This window comes from Quercus lobata, chromosome 2 (assembly GCF_001633185.2).
Source record: "Quercus lobata isolate SW786 chromosome 2, ValleyOak3.0 Primary Assembly, whole genome shotgun sequence".
In the NCBI taxonomy this organism is placed as follows: Eukaryota; Viridiplantae; Streptophyta; class Magnoliopsida; order Fagales; family Fagaceae; genus Quercus; species Quercus lobata.
The window spans coordinates 14,735,998-14,757,856 of record NC_044905.1 but is presented as its reverse complement, the minus strand read 5'-3'; the positions used below and the strand labels follow the sequence as shown (position 1 = coordinate 14,757,856).

At 31.6% G+C, this 21,859-nt stretch overlaps 2 protein-coding genes across 3 annotated transcripts; both read left to right on the top strand.

Annotated features, from left to right (window-relative positions):
* Positions 1 to 859: 859 nt before the first annotated feature.
* On the top strand, positions 860 to 4,715 carry LOC115974654 (GDSL esterase/lipase EXL3-like). Of its 2 annotated transcripts, none has more exons than XM_031095099.1 (5): positions 860 to 1,196; positions 2,511 to 2,635; positions 2,742 to 2,975; positions 3,220 to 3,475; positions 4,339 to 4,715. In XM_031095099.1, exons 1-5 carry the CDS (start codon positions 920 to 922, stop codon positions 4,536 to 4,538), a joined length of 1,092 nt encoding a protein of 363 aa, XP_030950959.1. In that variant the 5' UTR covers positions 860 to 919; the 3' UTR covers positions 4,539 to 4,715. The 2 variants fall into 2 exon arrangements, with proteins under 2 accessions (XP_030950959.1, XP_030950958.1); XM_031095098.1 differs by having other exon boundaries at positions 2,505 to 2,635.
* Positions 4,716 to 13,747: 9,032 nt separating this feature from the next.
* Positions 13,748 to 17,704, top strand: LOC115974653 (GDSL esterase/lipase EXL3-like). Its single transcript, XM_031095097.1, has 5 exons — positions 13,748 to 14,081; positions 15,345 to 15,475; positions 15,598 to 15,831; positions 16,075 to 16,330; positions 17,203 to 17,704. The coding sequence occupies exons 1-5, from the start codon at positions 13,796 to 13,798 to the stop codon at positions 17,400 to 17,402; spliced, it is 1,107 nt and encodes a 368-aa protein (XP_030950957.1). The 5' UTR covers positions 13,748 to 13,795; the 3' UTR covers positions 17,403 to 17,704.
* The last annotated feature ends 4,155 nt before the right edge of the window (positions 17,705 to 21,859 follow it).

The following is a 21,859-nucleotide window of genomic DNA, read 5'->3' as shown; positions in this document are numbered from 1 at the left end:
TTGTTATCTTAAAAAAAAAAAGGAATTTTGAGAAAAAAAAATTATACTTGGTCTTTCAAAAAGTGAATGTTTGTCCAAAACTTTCAATGATGCTAAGTTGAATAATTTTTCCATTTTGAAAAATATCCTAACGCAGTGTACTAAAAAAACATTTGTTATAGTGGATTTCAGTTAACTTAATTGATAAAGTCTCTGATGGTTGAATAAGAGATCTATGGTTTAATTATTGCCTGTATCAAGAACTAATTGGTGTCTTGGTTTGACAATAAAAAACAAAATTATCAGAATATATGAGTAATGTTACAGTCACAAACTATTTTACAACATTTTTATAAACTGTTGATGTGGCCAATTTTTTTTTTTTTTTAGAATACTAAATATTTTTAATACAAAGGGGAGAATGTTTTTTTAAAAGAAACTTATAGTGGTGTATATCCAAAATGACTCAACTCTTAGATACACAGACTTTAAACCTCTTTAACTTACACTCATTTTCTAATGTGGAATTAAATCTGGCCAACTTCTTATGGGTTTTTATCTAAACTTACTATTAACATCATTTTTTTATTTACTAATAATCATTCACCACATTAGTAATTTGTAAAAATTTTATAAAAAGTTTATATTTCTAGCATTATTCTTTATTTATTTATTTAGTTTTATGAATTAAGACATGTCACGTTTAATTTCCCCTCACTGTCGGAGCTAGGGATAGAATTAATACTGATAAAAAAAGGGACAGAATCAATACAAAGACTTTATTTTTTGAGAAACGAATTAATACGAAGACGAAGGTTAGGTGGAGGATTAAAACAGTAGTTCAACCTACTATTTATATCATATTCAAAGGAAACTGAACTCCCCGACAACCTGAATGTCTTTCACTGTGAGTCTGTGAGCAAGCAAGCGTAGAAAGATAATGCAGTCTCTCTTTGTGAACTCCCATCCTTGTTCTATATTATTGTTCAATTTCATTCTGCTTGTTCTCTTCTACAACACCACGGCTGTCATAAAGCTACCACCAAATGAAACCTATCCTGCAATCTTTGTCTTTGGAGATTCGACGGTGGATACAGGCAACAACAACAATCGAATAACTCCATCTAGGGCTAATTACCGTCCGTATGGGAATGACTTTAAAGGAAAAGTTGCAACAGGCAGATTCAGCAACGGCAAGGTCCCATCGGACATGATAGGTATTAATTCAAGATCTCTCTCTCTCTCTCTCACGTGGTATTATTTTCTTTTTATTTGTTTGTATTTTTGGAAAAATCACATCATAAACTATATCTTATTTTATATATACTCAAATAATGCACAATTGTCCCCTAAAACTTAACAACGTTACTACATTATTGTAAATATATTATTAAAATTCCTGGGACTCACTGATGTGAACAGCATAGACAACCTTTTCTTCCCTACTAAATGACTTTTTTTTCCCTCTCTTGCACGAAACTCACTTTTTGTCTTTTTCTTTCTTTTTCTTTTTTTCCTATCTCTCTTGCACGAACCCACACTGGTGGTCGAAAGTCTTCTTCTTCTTTCTTTATTTTTATTTTTTAATTTTAATTATTTGGGTTTGCTGTTTTGGTGCTCTTCTTCTTTCAAATAAAATAAAACCCAGTTCAAATTAACCCCACCAACAAAACAAAACCCATAGAAACAGAACCTCAAACCCCGAAAACAAAACCCATTTGAGTTTAACCCTCACCCACAAAACACAAACCAAATCAAACATTTAGAGCAAACAAAAGAAAGAAACATGCAACAAGAGAAAAGCAAAGATGCTGGGGCCTGAGGTTCAGAAGGACAAGGAGCGGTGAGTGAACAGGCTCATAAAATAAAATAGTACAAACTGTACTATTCATGTCAGATATTTTTTATTAAAAAAATAAACAATCCTATCAAACATACAATTATCTTTTTTTCATATTTTAATATATGTTAAAATATATTTTTTACATTATGATTATTTTAAATATATATTTTTATAATATTTTTTAAACCACAATTTTTATATTATTTTAAACAATAATATTTATCAAACAGCCCGTAGTCACTTGAGTTATATGAGTTTCAAGTAACACCCGCTAAAATGGAACCCTCTAAACTTACCTAGAATGATCAAAATGCCCCCTCACAATTGTTGTTCATCTTAACGGCACTATTTTTCGTAGTTTAAGGGAGATAAGTATAAAATGTGGTATATTTTATAAGCTGCAAAAAAAGATGAAGGTAATTTTCCTCTCTCTCTCTCTCTCTTTTTTTTTTTTTCTACTTTTTTTATGAGCTCTATTTTTGACTTACACTAAAAAAAAAAAAAAATCAAAGTTTATACAAATAAGCTATATATTTTGATAAATATTATACATATAAATTTTTCCAAACGCAACTTGAACTTTTAAACTACATACAAGTCAAAATAGAATTTTTCATTCTTTTTAAAAAATTTCCTTAAGCTGTGCCCAAAGTTCAATTTCTGATTCCATTTCAACTTTTAGCGGCAGAATTGGAAATTAAAGAGCTTTTACCTGCATATTTGGATCCAAACCTGCAACCTCAAGACCTCATTACAGGTGTTTGTTTTGCTTCTGGTGGCTCTGGATATGATCCCTTGACACCCAAACTAGCGGTACACGCACAATACTTTTGTTCCTTTTTTTTGGGTGCACTCACAATTTGTGTGTAACATGTATTTCCCTTTTTATCAAATTTTTTTTTTTTTAATTTTATCAAAGTTAACCTGGTCGATGTCCGATCAACTTGGAATGTTGAAAGAATACATTGTGAGGCTTCAAGGAATTGTTGGAGCAAACAGGACAAACTTCATCTTAACCAGAAGTCTATATCTCATTTCATTGAGTAGCTGCGACATTGCAAATGTATATTTTGGACCTACTTCACGAAGATACGAGTACGATTTCGCTTCCTACACTGACCTTATGCTCAAGTACGCTACCCAATTCTTGAAGGTAAGGTTTCATCCTATCAATTAAATTTCAAATTTCAATGACACAACTTTCTTGGTCACACTCAAGCTCATAATTGTAGCAATAATGTTGTTTTCCTATCTCTATTACCAAAGAACCAAAAAAGAATGACATTGACAAGAATAACGGAACCTCATAATAACCATAAGGTCTGGATACCCTCGTTTTTAAAAATAAACTGGCAAGAACAATAACAATAGTTGACGTCCCTTGTTATGTTTTCAAGGAACTTTATTCATTAGGAGCGCGAAGGATTGGAGTACTCGGAGCTCCGCCAATCGGATGTGTGCCATCACAAAGAACTGTTGCCGGAGGATTACACAGAAAGTGTGGAGAAGGCCACAATCAGCTAGCAATGTTGTTCAATGCTAAACTGACTACCTTGTTGGATTCCCTTAACAAGGACATGCCCGATAGCAGAATGGTCTATCTTGATATTTACAACCCTCTACTTGATCTCATTGAACACCCTGAAAAGAATGGTAACTCACAAATTTTTGTCACAATTTTTTTTTTTTTTTTGTCCTTGAAATATGGTATGTAGACTATTTTGGACATGGCAGTTTGTAAAACTAATTATGTGTCAAAAATGGTTTATTCAAAATTGGTTTAAACAAAAACTTCGTCACACTCATTAATTTTTTTTGTAATAATATATTTAATAGAATACATATTTTAGTGACAAAAATGGAACCTACACTATATTTGTTCTATTTTTGACATTAAAATTTAAAATGAATGGTCAAAATGACAAAATGTAAACATTTTAAATTCCTAAAACTTAACCTATATTTTAGGAACCCAAAAAATATTTTACAGCAGTTTTTTTATTTTTTACTTTATTTTATTTTATAATAATAGTACGTTGTTATCTTCATGACTTTGTCATCAACCATTACCACCATCCTATTTCACTAGCCTTTTTTGCTATTTATTTGAATTTCACAAATAATTTCATTAATTAACCTCAAATGAAACTATTTTACTAAGTAGCTTCATTTGGAACTCTAGCATTTGGGAGTCAGAATAAGGCTATTTAGCAATGTGACGAACTCGACTCTTTAAAACTCAAGTTCCACTAAAAACTTTTTAAAAATATCAACTTAGGCGTTTTTTTCTATGGAACTCAAATTTTTGAGACTTGAGTTACCCTTTGAAACTGGACTCTCATATACTCAGAGTTCCAAATGAGGCAACATAACGAAATAATTCCATTTGAGGCTACTTAAGTAATTGTCTTTGAAACATCAAATAAATAACAAATAACCTCCTGTTTCACCAATTGATCTTTGCTATTTTCTTTATAAAATAATAATAATAATTTTTATGTATATTACATATACAGGCTTTAAGATAGCGGAGAAAGGGTGTTGTGGTACAGGAATAATAGAGGTAGCTCCAATATGTAACCCAGCGTCTGCAATTTGTACAGATGTGAATGATTATGTTTTTTGGGATAGTTTTCATCCCACAGAAAGAGCATACAAGATCATTACTTCTCAAGTCCTCAAGAATGACGGCAATAGGCTTTTCGGACATCAGTAAAGTTAATTTCTTCTCTTTGAATTCTACCACTACAATCAATTTCAATGGTTCAGCCCTGGTCCTTCCCTCAAGTCAAGTGTGATTTTGGATTTTCATTCATACACGTAATACTTGTTTATTATGTCAGCTATGATCACAGATAGAATCTAAGGATCCATCTTATGTGTTCTCACTTAATTATATTTGTCAATTTCAAAAGATCTGTAGTTAATGATGCTTATTTGCAAAATGTTCCAATTGTATCACCGTTTTATTGAATAAATTCTTATTTATTAAACAAGAAGAGAGGCAGAGACTCCGATTGTGCCAATTATGTCCAGTTAATTATTTAGTCCAATTATGTAAGGGCTTTGATTAAAGCAATCAAACACAATATTGTGCTAATAGGAATAACACCAGCAAGGACGGAACCAGGATTCAAACTTAGGGGGGGGGGGTCGATTTTTTTTTGTTCAAAGATTTTAAAAAATTGAAACATCAATATTAGAGGTTGTCAACAATGCATTATTAGCATCAATTTTTTAATTATTTGTATTTTTTATTTTGAAAAAAAAATTGTTAGGACATATGTGATTCACTTGTTAGGAACATATGTCACTATTTTATACAATTAGCTAATCTTTTGACAAAACGCACTTTACTTGTATTTGGGTAGATCTAGGATGTGTTTAATACTTTAAGAAACCTTATTTCAAGTTCAAGTGTTAAAACCATGCAAGTCTGTCTAAGATTCAAGTGAGAAAAGTTCTATTCGTTAAAACTCGACAGCTAGCATCTATCGAGCCTTGAAGAGCTGATCCAGCCCGTGGCTCGATAGCAACTCAACAAATACCCTATTTGTCGAGGTTTATGAAGTTCAGTTTTTTAGAACTGTTTTTATTTAATCCATGATTGTATGTTTGGGCTTTCTTTTCTCACAACCCTAGACATATAAAAGGATTATTTTAAGGGCCATCAAAGGTGACACAAGTTGCACAAGTGTTGAGCAAAATTTGTTCAAGCAAATTGTGACCGAAGACAGAATTTGCCTTAATTCATTTTTCTTGTGAAGAAGTTGCTGTGTTTGTGCACCGAAAGGTTTTGTAACCAATAAGCTTCTTGATCTTCATCGTGTGATGAATTAAAGAACTTTGCAGCCAACAACCTTCTCTAGTTGGTGATTAAAGTCATGTATTGGGATCCGTGCAATTGGTTAGTCATGTACTGGGAGTCGTGCATTGAAATGAGAGATTGTTATTACAGAACAAATCCAATTGGATATTGGGGTAAGGATTCAACTGTAGGTTGGTATAAGGTACTAGGATTCCTTTACTTGTAATCACTTGTTTTGATAATAGTAGATTCTTGAGAGTGGTAACCTTAAAATCACCCGGTGGGGTTTTTGCTGTATTGGTTTTCCCCATTCGTAAACAAATCACCGTGTCAATTTGTTTTCTGCTGCATACTTAGTTTAATTGGTGATTTGTTTATGCTGCCACATACGTTGCATGTTAATTTGATTAATTAATAAACTTGGCTAATTAATCAATTAATTTATCACAAGGGGTCAATTCATTTTTGGCCTATCAAAAATCACAAATGACAATTTATAATCAAGAGTTTTGTAAATTGTGATTTACAACTATGTTTTTTATTGGCTTTAATTCTGTGTCAAATTTGATTGTAATTATGTTCAATCATTTCCTACATTTTTGTGGGATTTAATGTAAGGGTTGTGTGTGAGAGTTTGGTGAAGATTCTGTGAAAATGAGGATTTCACGACTAGCTCGAGAGTGCCAACTCGTGAAACAGGCCATTCAAGAAGCACATTCTAGAATTTGAAGAGTCTTTGACAGGTTGGATTTCACGAGTCATTCGCAACTCAGGCCAAGTCGCGAGTGAAATATTCAAACATTGTAGCGTACCATTAATGAAAATCAAAATCAAGTAGTTCAAATATCAAAATCACGTAGTTCAATATTCAAATATTGTAATTTCATTTCTTTATTAATGAAAATAATGGGGATGTTACTCTGATCAAGAAGAAGAAAATAGCAATTAGAGGAAAGCTGATCAAGAAGTAAATAGCGAGCATAGAAAAGCAAGTCAACGGAATTGTACAGTACCATGAGCAGTAAGGCTTGTAAGTCTTAACTCAACGTAGCAGTAAGTTAATAACAAAGAAAAAGTCTTTTGCTAGGAAACTTGGGAGGCTAGCTAGCCACAAAATATTTTGTCCAAATTTGCTATTCACAATCAAATGACACAGAATTAATAGTTATGACCGAGCGGGAGGCTCATGTGTGATAAAAGCACAATTTTCCTACCAAATATTAAAAGCAGTTTATCAGGGACAGAATTAGGGTTCAAACTTAGGGGGTCAAAGTTATTTGTTCAAAAATTTTAAAAAAATTGAAATATCAATACTAGAGGTTGACAACAATGCATTATTAGCATTAATTTTTAATTTTTTTATTTTTAATTCTAAAAAAAAAATCATAAATGACAATTTATAATCAAGAGTTTTGTAAGTCAATTGGCACGTCCTAATACTTTCAAGGTCTGACCAAGATTAGTCTGATTCTTTATTCTATCGACATTATAAATTTTTTTAAAAAAAATATCTACTCTTGTCACATACTTCTATAACTAATAACTTCATAATGCTATATGTATAGTTAAAAGACTCTTAAAAAAAATACAAAAGACTATAGTTAAAAGTTCAAATCTATGTCAAGCATTATATTAATAAAACAGCCAAAACAATGGTTAATAATATCATGCATTAATATTTAGCGTAAAAAAGGGTAAGACAATTATTGGTGTCTTGGTAAGGTTGAGAATTTTTCCTTTGAAAAATTGCAAATTTGAAAAAATAGTAAAGAAAAAAAATATTAAAAGAGATTTATTAAACAATCACATCATAATGGACGGTAACTTTGAGTCTTTAATTAAGTAAATAATAAAGATTTTCCAATCATTACATTAGTTTAGTTAAGTCACAAATGCATGCCAAGTGTGTCCCAAAGTTAACTAATCTCACACATGCATGCCAAGTGTGTCCCAAAGTTAATAAAATATTAAAAAAAAAAAAAATTCTACCATTCAAAAAATAGATAATTTTTTTCCATTGATGAGTTAAAGACACCAACTGATCCAAGTTGTTAGTGATTAACTAGTGTGTGGATGAAGCGATCAACAATATAAGAGTTGTCTTTGTGTCTATGAGGTAGAGTCATTTGAGAGAGGCAGAGAGCTCTCAAATGAGAGGGAGAAATTAGGTAAAAGTTATTGGGTTTTTGTGATTTGTTTTGCTAGGATTTGTAATTGATTTGTTGTTATTGTTTTTGCTTAGACCATATTTATGATTTGTCCAAAGATTTTTCTTATTATCTGGGTATTTTTTTAAAAAATATTTTTCTTGTTATCTATTTTTGAGATTTATGGGTCATCTTGTCAATTTTTTTGGGGGAGGGGGGCCAAGTTTATAAATTTTAGAGCTTAAAGTAAATGTTTTGTGTAAATATATATACTATAAGATTTTTTTTCAAAGGCTGGGGGGGGGGGGGGGGCATGGCCCCCCTCAACCCTAAGACAGTTCTGTCCTTGAACACTAGAACCAAAAGCATGCACAATATGGTGACTCTGAGAAAACCGATGGAAAAATTATTCCGAAGGAAAAACCACTGTGACGGCTTAACTACAAAATCCAAGGAAAACAAATCAACACAGTAGAATTGAAATTTACAAATTGAAAAACCCTATTCTAATTTGCTATCTCATGTAAAATTTATTGACATTATCCAATGCAACTCTGAATCCACAGACTTTTCTTTATTATTCTTTACTATGGTACATACTGTGGATCATGTCAATGTATATATATATTTTTCTTTTTTTATTATAGAATTATTCTTGGAAATGTTAATGGTATTTTATTAGCTATTATTTACTCCATTAATTTTTGGAGATAATTATGACTCTTTTTAGTAAGGCAAAAACTTGTTCTAGACAATGTGTGTGTAACTGTGACTTATAAATGTCATTTAAAGTCATGTATTCAAGTTATAAAAAAACATTGTGTAATAAAACAAACACAATCCTTTAATACGGTCTTCCACGCTACTTTTGTCAAGTGGAGAAAATCATTGCATGTTGGATTAGCCAAGATGCGCCATGCTTGCTTTGCTAACATTATTAAGTTGAAAATTTGGAGATTGCAGAAGCCCATACCTCCATGTGCCTTCGACATGCACATTTTCCTCCAGCTGACCCAGGACATTTTTCTATCCTAGTCTTTTTGACCCCACCAGAAATTCCTCTCCATCCTCTCCAAATCATCACACAAGCCTTTTGGGAGTAAGAAGCAGCTCATGGTATACGTGGGGATTGCTTGGGTTACTACTTTTATGAGAATTTCCTTTCCACCCATTAAGAGCATTTTTTCCTTCCAACCTGATAGTTTCTTTCCAACACTCTTTAATTTCTGCAAAACTTGATTCTTTGACTTGCCTATTACAGATGGAAGGCCAAGGTATTTACCTTGTCTTGTGTCCTGCATAGGTCCAAGGATTTCAAAGACTTCACTTCTTGCTTCGGGGGTTGTATTGTGGCTGAAATTCACTGCACACTTATCTACATTGATTTTTTGTCCCGAGGCTGCCTCATAGAGTTTTAGGATTTCTACCAACTTGGTGCATTCTTGTCTTTCTGCCCGACAGAATGATAAACTATCATCCGCGAAGAACAAATGGGTAACCCTCGGACATCCCCTACATATAGATACTCCAATGAGACTTTGGCTGTTATTTGCTTCAACAATAAGGGCTGAAAAGGCTTCTGTGCATAGGAGGAACAGATAAGGGGATAATGGGTCTCCTTGTCGAAGCCCCCTACTCGGGCTGATCTTACCGTGAGCTTCCCCATTGATCAAGATTGAATATATGACAATTGTGATGCATTTCAGCACCCATTCAATCCATTTTCCATGAAAACCCAGCTCCCTCATCACCTTTTTAACAAAAACCCATTCCACCCTGTCGTATGCCTTGCTAATATTGAGTTTAACTACCATAAAGCTCTCTTATAGTAATTATCAATTGAACGGTCTCATCCATTAACTACTTAATCACGTGAAGTGGCGTGGCTTTAATGAACCGCATTTAAATATCCCTTTCTTTGCTTTAAAGTACGAATACGAACCTCTGAATTTATTATGATCCAAACTCCCACCTAAAATTTCAGAATTATTAGTACTTACTATTTTAGATGCCTTTTCTGAAAAAGACTTTTTTTTTTTTAATTATTATTTTTTTTATAGTTTCAGCCGTGCCATTCTTTTTTTTTTCCAGATATTTCTGAAAAAGACATTAGTTGCCCATTTATAGGAGATTTACAATTGCAAACCATGCCATATATTATTTATATATATATATATATATATAAATTAATATTAGTAGGCAAAACTCACTTTAAAAAAAAAAAAAAAAAAGGCAAAACTCAAAGAAAATCCAATTAAATTAGTCAAATTTTGTACCATGTGTCCTAAGTTATTTGTTTTTAGAGAGAGTTTTATTTCCTAAGTTTAGAATCAAATGTGAAACCACTTTTTAAATATTCATCTAAGTTAGTTATTAAATAACAAATCCAAAGAGTTTAAAATAAATAAATCGTAAAAAAATAAATAAAAAAAGTTCACAATAACAAAAATTAAGAAGTAATAGAAAAATAAAAATAAAAATAAAAATAAAAATAAAAATAAATAAATAAATAAACATGGACGATTTACATTTTATACCTAATAATATATTTACAAGACTTTTTAAAGAGTTAACAAAATATAAGAATAAGAATGATTATCAATAATATTTAAATTATATATATATATATAGGAATTATACTATGCATTTTATTGTATATCTTTAAGTGTATTCATGTATGTACATGAGGTTACAAGTTAATATTAATAATGTTCACATCTAACAATACTATTTGATGATGTAGGGTCTTTTTCCTAGTATTCATCTAACAAATGATTGACCACCTCATTTTCTTTTTTTTTACATTTCATAATTTGAAGTTTACCCTCTAAATTTTAGAGGTATTTAGATTTTACTCCCTAAAATTTGAAGGTGTTTAGATTTTACACTCTAAAGTTTCAGAATTTGGGAGTGTAAAATCGAAAACTTCCAAACTTTATGGGGTAAAATCTAAATTCTGAGACGTCAGAGTGTAAATTCCAAATACCCCCAAATTTTAGGGGATAAAATCTAAATTCTGAAATTTCAGGATGTAAAATCCAAACACCCCAAATTTTAGGGGTGTAACTTGCAATTTACCTTTATCTTTTTATTTTTTATTTTTTATTTTATTTATTATTCTTTCTTGTACTTTGTACTCCTATATTCCTATCCTATTTAAGTATTTATAGAAAAATAATAAAAGAAATCTGAGGGCTTAGGGTCCGTTTGGATACAGCTGAAAACTGAAAACTCTCTGTAGCGAAATAATTTTTAAATGTGTGAATAGTATCTCTTTTTAATGTTCCCTAACCATAAAAATAAAGATTCTGTAAATAAATAAAATAGAAAAACGCAGACGCAGGATTTTCTTAGTCAAATCATCTCTGTAACTCTGTTCCCTAACCATAAAAATAAAGATTCTGTAAATAAATAAAATAGAGGATTTTTATTTTTTGGATAATTAGATAGTTACAATAAGAGAGTGAAAATTTGAAACCTGGACATATTGGAAATATTAGGTATTGTCAACCAATTGAACTACACTATTTTTAGCAAAATAATAATAATAATAATAATAATAATAATAGGATATCAATCCTGCCACGTCACCTATTATTAAATTTTTTTTGAATATGAGAATTAGGCATCAATAGGTCAAATATGCTTATAATATCAAGATTTACTAGAAATAATGAAAGCACGACCTTCTGAAGCTCTAAATTATAGATAATTCCAATTGTTGCTATTTGTGGTTTTATGATTAGACTGGCATTGGGCTCTATTTCGAAACCTAATCCACATATAATATATGTTAATTTGCGGTTTTATGATTAGAATGGCATTGGGCTCTATTTCGAAACCTAATCCACATATAATATATGTTAATTAGCAATTGGCTAATGGGATGTGGTGGTTGAGATGGAGGATAGAGTTAGAACTATACATATAGATGAGGTGGGGTTCATGGTCTCCCCTAAAATTAAGATCTTCTATAAGTATTTTTATTTAGATATGTAAGATTTGGGGAAATTATAATTTACCCATCTGTGGTTTGACGGAAATTTAAGTTGCCTACCTGTAGTTTGAAATTTGACACTTTACCCTCTTGAGGTTAGGGTTTTGTAACTCACCTCTATTAAAAATAGGGCTAAATGTGTAATTTTGCTTTAGTTTTATATCTCTCCCCTCCAAAAACACAAAAAATATAAAAAATATAATATCAAATAAGACCAAAAAGATTATGGTAAATTTAAAAAAAAAAAATTATATACATCTACATGAAGTCTTGCTTCGTCATTGATTTACTGGGTTGTATGCACTGATATACTCCTTAACGTGCTGTTGTCACTCCTTTATATATGTTCAAATACATTGGAATTTCTCATTGATTTTTTTCGTTGCTGGTTAAGTTTTAGAGTGAATACTAGATTAAAGTAGTATATCTACATATATGTTCAAATACATTGGAATTTCTCATTGATTTGTTTCGTTGCTGGTTAAGTTTTAGAGTGAATACCAGATTAAGATAGTATATCTACATGATTTATGATCATAAACTTCAAACTTGTTTCAAGGGACAATTGGGAATCTTTAAAGGAGTGGGCACAGCTACTTTGAAGGACACCCCTCCAATGTCTAGAGAACAATATTGAACACAACGCCAAATATAATTGCTTGGGATTGAAAAGCATCGTGTAGTTTTGTCTTTTAATTTGTTGATAATGTTTACCACACATCCTATTTTGCTAAGTAATCCATTGATCGAGTGTTCATACCATACATCCTTTCAATTGAGAAGCATGTTTTACTTGAAATCTCCCAGTCCCACACAACTAGTCGGTATAACGTCACTGGCCCATACATCCTTTCAATTGAGAAGAGTGTTTTACTTGAAATCTCCCACTCAACTAGTTGGTGTAACGTCACTGGCCCACTGCTTACAACCTTTCTTTCGGCCTTCATTTATTTCAGAGTATCCAATCCACCTAGAAAATGTAAATCATTAATCACTGGTACCTTGGTACATTGATTTGCTTGTAGGAAGTTTGTTTGTGGACTCAAGCAAAGAATGAGAGTGGACTTTAGCTTAGGCAAAGGAAGCTTTTCTTTTAAATGTTTTTTTCAAAACCTTACCAACATCTTTTTGATCTTATTTCATCTTACATTTTTATGTTTTTATGTGTTTTTGGAGGAGAGAGACATAAAAGTATAACAAAATTACATATTTAACCCTGTTTTTAATAGAGGTGGGTTACAAAACCCTAACTGAGCTAACCTCAGGTGGATAAAGTGTTAAATTTCAAACTACAGGTAGACAATTTAAATTTCCACCAAATCACAGGTGGGTAAGTAATAATTTGCCCATAATATTTTGTTATCTTAAAAAAAAAGGAATTTTGAGAAAAAAAAAAATTATATGTGGTCTTTCAAAAAGATGCTAAGTTGAATAATTTTTCCATTTTGAAAAATTTCCAAACTGGAGTGTACTAAAAAACATTTGTTATAGTGGGTTTTAGTTAACTCAACTGGTAAAGTCTCTAATAGTTAAATAAGAGATATGAGATTTAATCTCTGTCTACATTAAAAACTGATTGATGTCTTAGTTTGATAATAAAAAACATAATCATCAAAAGCAAACATTACCAATTGAAACTTTATAATAAATAAATAAAAAAACATTTGCTATAAAAGCTCTTATGATCGGTCTCCTATACTATATAGTTTATACTAACAAAGACTAAAATTCCCAAAACTATTCAACATTTAAATTGTTGATTTTATATCATATTATTAAAATCACCATACTTAAAAGTATAAGACATGTCACATTTTTATTTAGTTTTATGAATTAAGACATGACACATTTATTCTCCCCTCACTGTCGGAGCTAGGGACAAAATTAATACAAAGACGAAGGTTAGGTGGAGGATTAAAACAATAGTTCAACCTACTATTTATATCATATGCAAAGGAAACTGTATACCCCGCCAACCTGTACATACGTCTTTCACATTGAGTCTGTGAGCAAGCAAGCCAATGAAGAAAATGCAGTCTCTCTTTGTGAACTCCCACCCTTGTTCAATATTATTGTTCAATCTCATATTGTTTGTTCTCTTCTACAACACCATGGCTGTCATAAAGCTACCACCAAATGAAACCTATCCTGCAATTTTTATCTTTGGCGATTCGACAGTGGATACAGGCAACAACAACAATCGAGTAACTCCATCTAAGGCTAATTACAGTCCGTATGGGATTGACTTTAAAGGAAAAGTTGCAACAGGCAGATTCAGCGACGGCAAGGTCCCCTCGGACATGATAGGTATTAATTCATGATCTATCTCTCTCTCTCGTGGTATTATTTTCTTTTTGTTTGTTTGTGTTTTTGGGAAAATCACATCATACAGGACGAACCAGGATTCAAACTTGGGGGGCCAAAGTTCTTTGTTCTTAGATTTTAAGAAATTGGAATATTAATATTAGAGGTTGACAAAGTTGTATTATTAGCATTAATTTATTAATTATTATTTGTATTTTTTCTTAAAAAAAATTAATAATAGGATTTTATAATCAAGAGTTTTACAAGTCAATTAGCATATCTTAATATTTTCAAAGTCTAACTGATGTGGGGGGCGCATTTTAATCATTTTAGCTGGGATTAGTGGGTTCCATGCCCGTTGGTGTCATGCAGAACTCATGTGACTATGTTTTTTGTCAAACTTAATTGGGAAAGTGACGTAAGGGGTCTAAGTATTACAAGGTTTTGGTTTTAGGGTTCGTTTGGTTGGAGGGGTGGAAAAGTGGGAGGATAGAAAAAATTTTAATTTATATATATATATATTTTTTGGGAGTGGAAAAGTGGAGGGATGGAAAAAGTGAATTTGTATAAATTTACTGATATACAATTGTTAAAAAATGATGGCCAATTAAAACAAAAAAGTGACAAAAAAAATCACCCTATTTAGTAAAAAATAAAAAACATGTCCCAAAAAAAAATCATATCTAGTTAAAAAAAAAAAAAAAAAACCTAAACAACTATCACACCCACAGCCTAAGAAAAAAAAGGGAACATCCAGGAAAGGAAAAAAGAAAAAAAAAAAAAAAGAGAGGAAGAAGTGCTTAGGAAAAGCACACACAAAAAAAAAGAGAGGAAAAAAAAAAGATAAAAAGAAGAAGAAAGTAATTGTACGAATTGCCCATGTGCACATTTTCGTCCATTAAACAGCTCCATCCACCCTATTTCACCTCTAAACAAACACACCCTTAAGGTGCCGATGGTGCATTTTCGTAGTTTAAGGGGGTTAGTGTAAAATGTGGTATAATTTAAGCTGGAAAAAAAAATGTGATTTCCTTTTTTTTTCTTTCTACTTTTTATATGAGTTATATTTTTTAATCACACTTAAAAACAAAATTCAAAGTTTATACAAATAAGCTATATATTTTGATAAATATTATACAAATAAGTTGTTCCAAACGGACTTGAACTTTTAGAATACATACAAGTCAAAATAGAATTTTTCATTCATTTCAAAATTTCCTTAATCCGTGCCCAAAGTTCAATTTCTGATTCCATTTCAACTTTTAGTGAAGGAATTGGAAATTAAAGAACTTTTACCTGCGTATATGGATCCAAACCTGCAACCTCAAGACCTCATTACAGGTGTTTGCTTCGCTTCTGGTGGCTCTGGATATGATCCCTTGACACCCAAACTAGCGGTACATGCACAATACTTTTGTTCCTTTTTTTTGGGTGCACGCACAGTTTGTGTAAAATGTATTTCCGATTTTATCATTTTTTTTTTAATTTTGATTTTTTATTTTATTTTTTATTATCAAAGTCAAGCTGGTCGTTGTCCGATCAACTTGGAATGTTGAAAGAATACATTGTAAGGCTTCAAGGAATTGTTGGAGCAAACAAGACAAACTTCATCTTAACCAAAAGTCTATATCTCATTTCATTGAGTAGCTGCGACATCGCCAATGTATATTTTGGACCTACTTTACGAAGATACGAGTACGATTTCAATTCCTACACTGACCTTATGCTCAAGTATGCTACCCAATTCTTGAAGGTAAGGTTTCATCCTATCAATTAAATTCCAAATTTCAATGACACAACTTTCTTGGTCACACTCAAGCTCATTATTGTAGCAATAGTGTTGCTTTCCTATTTCTATTACCAAAGAACCAAAAAAGAATGACATAGACAAGAATAACAGGACCTTATAATAACCATAAGTTCTGGATACTCTCGTTTCTAAAATAAACCGACAAGAACAATAATAATACTTGACATCCCTTGTTATGTTTTCAAGGAAATTTATTCACTAGGAGCACGAAGGATTGGAGTACTCGGAGCTCCGCCAATCGGATGTGTGCCATCACAAAGAACTATTGCCGGAGGAGTACGTAGACAGTGTGGAGAAGGCCACAATCAGCTAGCAATGTTATTCAATGCTAAATTGACTACCTTGTTGGATTCCCTTAACAAGGACATGCCTGATAGCAGGATGGTCTATCTTGATATTTACAACCCTCTTCTTGATCTCATTGAGCACCCTGAAAAGAATGGTAACTCACAAATTTTGTCACATAAATATATATTGTTGTCCTTGAAATATGGTATATATACTATTTTGGACATAGCGGTTTATAAAACTAATTATGTGTCAAAAATGGTTTATTCAAAATTGGCTGAAAGGAAAACTTCGTCACTTTCATTAATTTTTTTGTAATATATTTAATAGAATACATATTTTAGTGACAAAAATGGAACCTAGACTATATTGGTTCTATTTTTGTCATTGAAATTTAAAATGAATGGTCAAAAAAAAAAAAAATGTACACATTTTAAATTCCTAAAACTTAACCTATATTTGAGGAACCCAAAGAATATTTTATTGCAGTTTTTTTTTTTTTTTTAATGGTAATCATACGTTGTTATCTTAATGACTTTGTCATCAACCATTACCATCATCCTGTTTCACTAGCCTCTTTTGCTATTTATTTGAATTTCACAAACAATTTCATTAAGTAACCTCAAATGAAACTATTTTGCTAAGTAGCTTCATTTGGAACTCTAGTATTTGGGAGTCAGTTCTAAATGTAAAAATGAGGCTATTTAGCAATGTGAAGAACTTGACTCTTTGTAACTCAAGTTTCACTAAAAACTTAAAAAAAAAATCTCAACTTAGGTGTTTTTCTCTATAGAACTCGAGTTTTTGAGACTTGAGTTACCCCTTGGAGTAGGAACTCGACTCTCAAAGACTCGAGTTCCAAATGAGGCTGCATAACGAAATAGTTCCGTTTGAGGCTACTTAAGTAATTGTTTTTGAAAAATCAAACAAATAGCGAATAACCTCCTATTTCACCAATTGATCTTTGCTATTTTCTTTATAAAATAATAATAATAATATTAATTTTTCTGTATTTTACATATACAGGCTTTAAGATAGCGGAGAAAGGGTGCTGTGGTTCAGGACTAATAGAGGTAGCTCCAATATGTAACCCATCGTCTGCAATCTGTACAGATGTGAATGACTATGTTTTTTGGGATAGTTTTCATCCCACAGAAAGAGCATACAAGATCATTACTTCTCAAATCATCAAGAATGCCAGCAATACGCTTTTCGGACATCAGTAAAGTTGATTTCTTCTCTTTGAATTCTACCACTACAATCAATTTCAGTGGTTCAGCCCTGGTCCTTCCCTTAAGTCAAGTCTGATTTTGGATTTTCATTCATACACATAATACTTGTTTATTATGTCAACAATAATCACAGATAGAATCTAAGGATCCATCTTATGTGTTCTCACTTAATAATATTTGTCAATTTCGAAAGATTTGTAGTTAATGATGCTTATTTGCAAAATGTTCCAATTGTATCACCGTTTTACTGAATAAATTCTTATTTATAAAACAAGAAGAGAGGCAGAGACTCCGATTGTGCCAATTATGTCCAGTTAATTATTTAGTCCAACTATGTAAGGGCTTTGATTAAAGCAATCAAACACAATATTGTGCTAATAGGAATAACACCAGAACCAAAACCACTACGACGGCTTAACTACCAATTCCAAGGAAAACAAATCAGCACAGTAGAATTGAAGTTTACAAATTGAAAAACCCTATTCTAATTTGCTATCTCATGTAAAACTTATTGACATTATCCAATGCAACTCTGACTTTTTCTTTATTATTCTTTACTATGGTACATACTGTGGATCATGTCAATGTACATATATATATATATATTTCTTTTTTTATTATAGAATTATTCTTGGAAATGGTAATGGTATTTTATTAGCTATTATTTACTCCATTAATTTTTGGAGATAATTATGACTCTTTTTAGTATGGCAAAAACTTGTTCTAGACAATGTGTGTAACTGTGACTTATAAGTGCCATTTAAAGTCACGTATTCAAGTTATAAAAAAACATTGTGTAATAAAACAAACACAATCCGTTAATACGGTCTTGCACGCTGCTTTTGTCAAGTGGAGAAAATCATTGCATGTTGGATTAGCCAAGATGTGCCATGCTTGCTTTGCTAACATTGCTAAGTTGAAAGCTTGGAGATTGTGGAAGCCCATACCTCCATGTGCCTTAGACATGCACATTTTCCTCTAGCTGACCTAGGACATTTTTGTCTCCTGTTCTTTCTGACCCTTCCAGAAATTCCTCTCCGTCCTCTCCAAATCATCACACAAGCCTTTTGGGGGCATGAAGCAGCTCATGGTATACGTGGGGATTGCCTGGGTTACTCTTTTTATGCGAATTTCCATTCCACCCATTGAGAGCATTTTTCCTTCCAACCTGATAGTTTCTTTCCAACTCTCTCTTTTATTTCTGCAAATCCTTGATTCTTCGACTTGCCTATTACAAATGGAAGGCCAAGGTATTTACCTTGTCTTGTGTCCTGCATAGGTCCAAGGATTCCCAAGACTTCACTTCTTGCTTCGGGGGTTGTATTGTGGCTGCTGAAATTCACTGTGGACTTATCTGCATTGATTTTTTGTCCCAAGGCTGCCTCATAGAGTTTTAGGATTTTTACCAACTTGGTGCATTCCTGTCTTTTTGCCCAACAGAATAGTAGACTATCATCCGCGAAGAACAAATGGGTAACCCTAGGACAGCCCCTACATATAGATATTCTAGTGAGACTTTGGTTGTTATTTGCTTCAACAACAAGGGCTGAAAGGGCTTCTGTGCATAGGAGGAACAGTTAGGGGGATAATGGGTTTCCTTGTTAAAGCCCCCTACTCAGGGAGATCTTACCGTGAGCTTCCCATTGATCAAGACTGAATACGTGATAGTTGTAATGCATTTCAGCACCCATTTAATCCATTTTCCATGAAAACCTAGCTTCCTCATCACCTTTTTAACAAAACTCATTCTACCCTATCGTATACCTTACTCATATTGAGTTTAACTGTCGTAAAGCTCTCTTATAGTAATTGTCAATTGAATGGCCTCATCCATCAACTGCTTGATCATGTGGCTTTAATGAACCGCATTTAAATATCCCTTTCTTTGCTTTATAGTACGAATACGAACCTCTGAATTTATTACGATCCAAACTTCCACCTAAAATTTCAGAATTATTAGTGCTTACTATTTTAGTTGCCTTTTTCGAAAAAGACTTTTTTTTTTTTTTTTTCCCCTTGATATAGTTTCAACCGTGCCATTTTTTTTTTTTTTGAGATATTTCCGAAAAAGACATTAGTTGCCCACTTTTAGGAGATTTACAATTGCAAACCATGCCATATATATATATATATATATATTAATATTAGTAGGCAAAACTCACTTTCAAAAAAAAAAATGCAAAACTCAAAGAAAATCCAATTAAATTAGAGTCATTTTTGTACCATGTGTCCTAAGTTATTTGTTTTTAGAGAGAGTTTTATTTCTTAATTTTAGAATCAAATGTGGAACCACTTTTTAAATATTCATCTAAGTGAGCTATTAAATACAAAATTCAAAGAGTTTAGAATAAATGAATTGTAAAAAAAAAAAAAAAACGCTTCACAATAACAAAAATTAAGAAGTAATAGAAAAATAAAAATAAATAAACATTGATAGTTTACATTTTATACCTAACAATATTCTTATAAGACTTTTTAAAGAGTTAACAAAATATAAGAATAAGAATGATTATCAATAATATTTAAATTATATATATGAGAATTATACTATGCATCTTATTATATATCTTTTGGTGCATTCATGTATGTGCATGAGGTTACAAGTTAGTATTAATAATGTTCACATCTGACAATACTATTTGATGATGTAGGGTCTTTTTCCTGGTATTCATCTACCAAAAGGATCGACCGCCTCATTTTCTTTTTTTTACATTTTAGAATTTGAAGTTTACCCTCTAAATTTTAGGGGTATTTAGATTTTACTCCTTTAAGTTTGAAGATGTTTAGATTTTACACTTTAAAGTTTTAGAATTTGGGAGTGAAAAATCCGAACACTTCCAAACTTTATGGGGTAAAATCTAAATTCTGAAACGCCAGAGTGTAAATTCCAAACACTCCCAAACTTTAGGGGATAAAATCTAAATTCTGAAATTTCAGGATGTAATATCCAAACACTCCCAAATTTTAGGAGTGTAACTTGCAATTTACCCTTATCTTTTTATTTTTTATTCTTTCTTTTACTTTGTACTCCTATAGTCCTATCCTATTTAAGTATTTATAGAAAAATAATAAAAGAAATCTGAGGGCATAGTCAAATCATCTTTGTAACTCTGTTCCCTAACCACAAAAATAAAGATTCTCAAAAAATAAATAAAATAGAGGATTTTTTTTTTTTTTTGGATAATTAGATAGTTATAATAAGAGAGTGAAGATTTGAAACCTGGACATATTGGAAATATTAGGAATTGTTAACCAATTGAACTACACTATTTTTAGCAAAATAATAATAATAATAATAAACGATATCAATCTTGCCACGTCACCTATTATTAAATTTTTTTGAATATGAGAATCAGGCATCAATAGGTCAAATATGCTTATAATCTCAAGATTTACAAGAAATAATGAAAGCATGAACCTTCTGAAGCTCTAAATTGTGGATAATTCCAATTGTTGCTATTTGTGGTTTTATGATTAGACTGGCATTGGGCTCTATTTTGAAACCTAATCCACATATAATATATGTTAATTTGCGGTTTTATGATTAGAATGGCATTGGGCTCCATTTCGAAACCTAATCCACATATAATATATGTTAATTTGCAATTGGCTAATGGGATGTGGTGGTTGAGATGGAGGATAGAGTTAGAACTATACATATAGATGAGGTGGGGTTCATGGTCTCCCGTAAAATTAAGATCTTCTATAAGTATTTTTATTTAGATGTATAAGATTTGGGGAAATTACAATTTACCTACCTGAGGTTTGGCTAAAATTTAAGTTGCTTATATGTGGTTAGAAATTTGACATTTTACCCACCTGAGGTTAGGGTTCTATAACCCACCTCTATTAAAAATAGGGTTAAATGTGTAATTTTGCTTTACTTTTATATCTCTCTCCTCCAAAAACAAAAAAAATATAAAAATATAATATCAAATAGGATCAAAAAGATGTTGGTAAGGTTTTTTTTTTTTTAAAAAAAAAAAATTATATACAACTACATGAAATCTTGTTTCGTCATTGATTTACTGGGTTGTATGCACTGATATACTCCTTATCGTGCTGTTGTCACTTCTTTATATATGTTCAAATACATTGTAATTTCTCATTGATTTGTTTGGTTGCTGGTTATGTTTTAGAGTGAATACTAGATTAAAGTAGTATATCTACATGATTTGTGATCATAAACTTGAAACTTGTTTCAAGGGACAACTGGGAATCTTTAAAGGAGTGGGCACAGCTGCTTTGAAGTACTCCCCTCCAATGTCTAGAGAACAATATTGAACACAACGCCAAATATAATTGCTTGGGATTGAAAAGCATCGTGTAGTTTTGTCTTTTAATTTGTTTATAATGTTTACAGCAACTAATCCTATTTTGCTAAGTAATCCATTGATTGAGTGTTCATACCATACATCCTTTCAATTGAGAAGCATGTTTTTCTTGAAATC